At 39.5% G+C, this 6,880-nt stretch overlaps 2 protein-coding genes across 2 annotated transcripts in view; one reads left to right on the top strand and one right to left on the bottom strand.

Annotated features, from left to right (window-relative positions):
• Positions 1–1,313: 1,313 nt before the first annotated feature.
• On the bottom strand, positions 1,314–5,416 carry slc67a1 (solute carrier family 67 member 1). The gene is made up of 10 exons (XM_008336970.3): positions 5,010–5,416; positions 4,375–4,472; positions 4,087–4,232; positions 3,776–3,908; positions 3,463–3,575; positions 2,964–3,074; positions 2,761–2,861; positions 2,571–2,672; positions 2,086–2,206; positions 1,314–1,895 (listed from the first exon to the last, which is right to left on the bottom strand). Exons 1-10 carry the CDS (start codon positions 5,124–5,126, stop codon positions 1,711–1,713), a joined length of 1,227 nt encoding a protein of 408 aa, XP_008335192.1. The 5' UTR covers positions 5,127–5,416; the 3' UTR covers positions 1,314–1,710.
• Positions 5,417–6,081: 665 nt separating this feature from the next.
• hacd3 (3-hydroxyacyl-CoA dehydratase 3) overlaps positions 6,082–6,880 on the top strand; it is a 7,759-nt gene continuing 6,960 nt past the window's right edge. Inside the window, exon 1 of the mRNA XM_008336969.3 lies at positions 6,082–6,344. Coding sequence (XP_008335191.1) covers positions 6,264–6,344 — 81 coding nt within the window. The 5' untranslated portion in view covers positions 6,082–6,263. The remainder of the gene's footprint in view (positions 6,345–6,880) is intronic.

Here is a 6,880-nt window from a genome sequence, read left to right as displayed (position 1 = left end):
TTTTCATTCCTACGGCCAACTCCACAAACTCTGTGAAGGCCCCCTGGATGCTGAGAGGGAAAATGTTACACTGACCATGTTACACTGATGATGCGACCGTGACCAGCTACGGTTTATTGGCAAGCGCTGAGGATGAGAAGTTTGATGGGAATCAAATTATCTAGATATCTAGGTAATTATCTAGATGTAGCGACCAAGAAACACTTCCACATAAGGAGCTTCAAATTGTTCAGCACTAAAGGAAATAAGGAAGCTGTCTTATAAAAGATTTAGTGTCGTCTCTTCTGCTTCAGATCATGTCCCCCGTCCTGCTGTGAACAAATCAGATAGGTAGCCTGTGCTCTTTTTAACAGAGACAGTGAGCCTCATCCCTCCATGTGGCAGGTGGAGACAGACGCCTCATTATCCGTGCCACAGGAGACAAAGCAGCCGCAGGACCCAGTGTCCCCCCTCCATGCAGACTGGCATTCAGTTTCCAGAGAGCCGACACAAGGCAACCTTGGACCACGGCCGCGCTGCACTCATCTCTGACCTCAGCGAGCGCAGGTCGCTCACAGAGTCACATTAAACTTTCAGAGGACCCAAAGGTCCTCGTCAGCAGTGTTAACAACAGCATTGTCTGTGTTCCCCTCCACTCAAAGGCCCAGATGAAACACAGCACCCCCTCCAGTGGTCAGGGCCGCCCCCCGGGTCCACAGATACAGTGACACTCCTCAGATGCAGCTACATTTTCTTTGAGTCTCTTTAATTCAGAAACAGACAAGTGGCTCATTCTTAAAAACAACTCCAGTGTGTGTGAAGTGTCACTGGAGCTTTAGCCACTGTGTGATTTTAGACAATATTTTTTATAATCCACTCTGAGTACTGAGCCACAAGAGGTCAAAGTCATGGGACTGCTGCAGATTAACCATCACATTTAAGGGTCAGTCTACCTGTACACACGTCTGTGGACAAGTATATAATGTACAGTAAGATATGTGTACATTCACCCTGTATTATAGTAAATATAACTGGTCTGAGAAAGAAAGTAAAGACACCATGTACTGGTAAACAACTAGAATCTTAATAATGTCACAGGACTGATCCCATTTTCTGTTCTTTTAAAGACTGAGATGCCTCTACTACTGTAGGTGGAGACCTCTACTATTGGACAATAGATTTAGTTGGTGGTGCTGGTGCAGCAGTAGCAGGTCCAACTTAGTTTTGACGAGCCTCCGTCTTTGGCAGGTAATGTGACAAAGAAATTTAGAATAATTCATGACACAAAGTCAGAAGCAAGAGAACAACATCAAAGAGGGAAGCCCTGACCAGTCTTTGCTTGAGATTTACCCAAAACTTTTTTTTCGTTCTTTTATTGTTTTTCTTTCTGTTACATGAAAAAGTTCAAGTTTCCATAATTAATGTATTAGATTTTCTTTAGGTTTCTTTAAGTTTATGTTTATTATGTATATTTATTACATATAACTACACATTTTTTTATTTCAGCTACAGTGCTTTTATTAACTGGCCAATATTAAAAATGTATCACATTTTTAAATGTATTTATATCAGAGTATACACTAAGATATAAAACCATGGTGCTGCCATCTAGTGGTGATAGCCCTTATTACATCATCTAATCAGCCGGTGAATTTCTATATACAAGACTATTTTGAATAACTGAAAAGGAAATGATTGTATTTTTTTAACCTATGAAATAAAGTCAGGTCATCAATTTGACTTGTCCTTATTCTTGGTCCACCGATGCAGTAAATAGAAAAACACAACAATATTTACAACAAACTGGGTCATTCCTATTGAAGAATATCCATAATTTACATACAGGAAGCCTCCAATAGTCGGACCGACTGTGCGAAGAAGGGACTGAACAGATGAACATAATCCCAGCATAGTGCCTGTGAGCAAAAGCAAAATATATTTTCATGAGTCAGTCAGTTTGAAATGCCAACAGATCTGAATTTTTAATCTAAAGATACTATATTTGGATGCTGTGGCTGTAACTACATCTTATATACAGAGTCAATAAAGATGAATAACAAGTAAAACATATGCTGTAATACACTGTGTTGTGCAGAATGATGTCACCTGTGTCAGAGGACGGAACACTCTTGGTGAGAATGCTGTCTGTGATGACGTTAAACAAACTGAGGGAAAGCATCATGGGAACCACAATGAGGCACAGGTGGGTCACATTCTGCATATAAGCCTGCAGAAAAAAATACAATATACAAAATACAAACAATATTAATTTGGATCTCTAATGTTTAAGACCTTTGCACTACATTTATAGAAACTAATTGTACAGGGATGTGTATGTTTGACAAGTTATTCTGTTTATTATTAACTTTATTAACAACTCACTGTAATAATTCAACTTGGTTCATATCATGATTATAGAATCTTCTGCTTAAAAGAACTATATCTACTACAGTTATCGAAAATCAGACTGGGATTTTAAGAAATGAAAACTATGAAAACGCACAACCAAGAAAAAAACTTTTAAAAAATGGCACAGAAAAGGAAATGTTGTATAAAACAAAAACAATGTGAAGGCATAGATGTTTCTGTACCAGTGCCAGTCCAACAGCAGAGGAAAGTCCAACTGACAGAACCAGCAGCATGCTCTCTGAGAACCTTCCTGTTAGTCTTCCGAGAACTCCTCCTTGTATCATCTGAAAAGTATGACCGATATTATTACAGTCTGACACCAACGACGGCAACAACAACAAGAACATGAGCGACTGTTTTAGTGACACCCACCATTTGTACTATTCCAAGGTAGGCCATCAGATATCCATTCTGCTCAGGCCCCAGTTTAAAGAGCTGAAGTGCCATAACTGAAAACATGACCTGGAAAATCCCTTTAAAATGTGCACAGTATGGACAACCCAGTTAAGAGTTTGAGTGTTGATAACATCCTCACAGTATAGAAATGCTGATGGTTTTATTATTCGTTCTCATACCTGATGGTAAACCTGCGACTACCTTCACAATAAATGTTTGAGTCACACGTGGAAACGTCATCAGTCTTGTGATCTCGCTCACATTAAATATTGATTTGTTTTCTTTCTCACCTGCAACAGATAGCAACAGATAGGAAACAAAATATAAATGTGTTACATTTTTTAAGTTTTTGAGTCAAGTGAAACCAACAATGCTCTGAGTAGATTTTTAGCAACACAGAAATTTAGAGGGAGGTATCTTCTTCTTTTTCTTTTGGCTTTGTCCCTTTTTTCAGGGGTTCCCTCACTGCATCCATATATCTCCTCTTTGGCCTTCCTCTTTGTCTCCTACCTGGTAGCTCCATCTCTAACATTCTTCTACCAATGTATCCACTGTCCTGTTTTTTCTTTTTTTACTTACAGGAAATGTAGGAAACCAAACATATTGCTTAGTGTTAAAAAACACATCACTACAGTGAGATTAAATTCCATTTAAGATATTGTATGGCAGTAGTCTTACCATCTTTTTTGGTCACTGGAGCATCACCTTTGGTATTATTCGGAATAAAGTTTAAAACCAGCACTAGGCTGAAGGCACTGCCCACGGCACCAACACAGGCAGCAAAAGTCTCACTGCAAGAAAAAGAAAGAATGTCAGTACAAAAGCAGTTATTCCTGTTAGAAAATAAACATGGGCTTAAATAATCATAGTTTTTAAGCCATATTATTCTACGTGCAATCCAAAACTCAGTAGACTTTGTTCAATGGTCAGGCTCAATCAGGCCAAGTCTGCACTTCATTACACAGCTTTTCTCTCCGAATGTGACACTCACCCATAATGCTTGCTCAGTTGACCGCCCAGTGTGGAGCCAGCTATCATACCGAAGCCAAAGCACAGACCCAGTTTGGATAAAGCATCTGCTCGTTTATCAGGTTCAGAAAGATCCGTCACAACCATCTGAGATGCTACGAAAGGAAAACAAATATATTTTCAGAAAAGATTCAGTTAAAGTTTACAAAAGAATATAAAATACATTTTTCTTGTAGTCTTTAAAGGAATGAGAGCTGCATTTTAGAAGAGCTTACATAAAGCCTTAGATCACTAAACACTGAGCTGAACACACGGCAAAGGTGGGGTGCTCACCAGGAAGCACATGCATAAAGACTGTTGGGATTTTATGGACGAACAGCATGAGAGGGTGGGTTGCTATAGCCAGCAGCAAAAAGAATACCACAGTGGCACCACAGGCCAGAGACAAGGCAATCCGTGCCCCAAAGAGATCTGCAAACCTGCCAAAAAGAACAAGTCACATATGTATTGCAGAATTATGTAACATTTGTATTACATCACAGTGGGGCACAGTGCATTGTGACCTGGATAACACAAAAATTAACAGTTACATTTAGTGCAGTCATGTTTGCCTTTACTCACCTTCCAAACAGAGGACCACCAAGAAGCTGAATGACACCCACTGTGGTTTGTAAATATCCTAACCACAAAGTGTCAAAGCCGAGTTTTGTTGCCAAATACTATTTAGAGACAGAAATATCATATTGTTATGTGCAATGAAATTAGTGTTTTTTTAAACAATAATAATACTCAGGGTGATTGGCTGTGCTTTACACTGTCACTGGTGTACCTCCCCCCCACCTCCCCTGTCAGCTGGGATTGACTCCTTCCCCAATACGATGTACGAGTATGTGGTAGTAGAATGCTAGAGGACATTGGATTTATTTATTGTGAGCTATAGCACACGGAATTAGGATTCTTTAGAATATACAAGAAGTTTACTAACAATACATAATAAGTAAATTTGTTCTATATGAAATGATAATCTGTTTCAAGAAACAAATGTATCTATGAACTACCAGTGACAGTGAGCCCCGCCCTCCCCCCCCACCGTGGGCAACGAAACTTCTCGGAAGTTTCAAAGGGAAACTTCTTGTGTAAAAACACTGCTGTAGATTTGAAGATAAACTCTTTGACAGAAGTGTTGTGTAAGCGACAGGGTAAAACTGAACTTCCCGTTGCGACATGACATGCAGATTAAGACTTAATATACTTACAGGGGTGACAGAAAACTGTAAAAACATCCATGTTATGTCTAAAGCAGCGATCAGGTAAACGATATGAATAATTCTCTTCCTACGCGGTTGGTCCAAAGTATGATCTTTTCCACTCATAGTGACATAGGGAAAAATAAAAAATAAAACCTCTGTTTGTCGGTGTTACAGAATCAACGATAATACGGCTGCAGGACACTGTCCTCTAACCCGATGAACTTTGACATAGACCATAAAAACAATGTCGGTTGAACTTTAACGCACACGACTCAACGAGAAGGAGGAGTTACTGAAGTTCGTGTTAGTAACGCTGTTTAATGGAGGGAGTATTGTTTACCAACTACCACGTCCAATATCCTAAATACAGGAAGAAAAACATGGACTGCAGAGAAAAACAGCTAGTGAAGGTGGAGGTTTTCTAAGGTGATGCATTTGAGAGCACACAAAATCGTAGGAATTCACATTTGTTCAGAGTTGAAGATCTAAAACCACAAACAGTATTTTAAAATGTGTTTGCAAGAAGACAGGGAGAAAGTAATACAATTATAATGTATTTGGGCAGAAATATTCCACCACTGTCAAAAAGCACTCGTTCCGTGATGTAAATAAGTGTAAAGAGCAATACAGGTTTGCAGGGTAAAAGTCCCTGAGAGTTGGTTTATCGCTACATGCATTTTTATATGTATATACAGTATATATATATATATATATATCTCCATCTATGTTTTCTCTTGGTAGCCTGGTTGACTTTCTAAAGCAGCATAGTTTTGTATCGTTTTGTACGTACAGATTTCATTACGCCAGAATCTTGGACATGTTTAAAATAAAAAATATGCATTTGCGGATATGCATTTTCTTTGAATAGCTAATACCAATGCAAACTAACAAGGTATGTTAATACGTGCCCCGCCAGTTTAATATAAAACACTATTTTATGCAGTGTATGTGGTATGGAGTATCCCCCTCTTTTCTCTATTATTTCGGAATAATATTTTCGGGAAAACTACAAGCACCCTGATATACCGTTTTTTGGAAATTGTACAGTATATAATTGTACTCTTATTTTGAAGCCACTTCCACCCGGAAGTATGCTCCATCATCTGGACCATGGACTGTCAGTAGTGTGTTCCATAGTTGGGTTATTTGTCCTGTAGGGATGAGTGTCAAAATCTGACCCTGTGTCGGCATTTTAACAAGTATAATTATTTGGCGGGTCTTATTCTGACAAAGTCAGCGGGTGACAGCGCTGCAGTGACGATGCAGATCCTGACTCCTCACGTTTACTGGGCTCAGCGTCACGGTGAAATTTATCTGCGGGTGGAACTAAGCGATGCCAAGGTAGGACGGTCCCGTCCCGGACACTCAGCTGGATGCCTTCACACTTAAACAAAACAAAACTGTTGTTTTGTTTGTTTACATATTGGTCGAAGAAGTTTTTTATTATTTTTCTGTTTTCTCCTTATCTGGCCGCGGCTAGTGTTCATTCTATTGTGGTGTGGCAGCCGTTAGCTTATCTCTTAGCTCTCTACATGCTAGTGTGGTAGTGGGATTATATGTGACGGTAGGACAACTGGAGCCACCTTTGAAAACTCACCGGTTTTACCTGTGGTTACTGTGGTTCTGATACGTAGTTTGTCAAGGTATTCAATACAATTATTATTAGATATATGAGCTTTCAACAGTTGACAGCTGATAAGCCGATAGAGAAGCGGTTCTTCAGGTCTAACTGTCAAAATAATGGTCGTACCGACTCCCAGGGCTGATTTCTCAAGAGGCTCACCTTCCGACTTCAGTTCAGGATGCATGCATCTGCCTGATGCTATTCTATCCCTGGATGCCGAAATATGTCGACTGAGGTACATTGATTCAGAATT

The sequence above is a fragment of the Cynoglossus semilaevis genome, unplaced genomic scaffold, assembly GCF_000523025.1.
Source record: "Cynoglossus semilaevis isolate Cse_v1.0 unplaced genomic scaffold, Cse_v1.0 scaffold1033, whole genome shotgun sequence".
Classification (NCBI taxonomy): domain Eukaryota; kingdom Metazoa; phylum Chordata; class Actinopteri; order Pleuronectiformes; family Cynoglossidae; genus Cynoglossus; species Cynoglossus semilaevis.
Note: the sequence above shows the minus strand (reverse complement) of the source record. Positions and strands in the feature narration are given on the sequence as shown.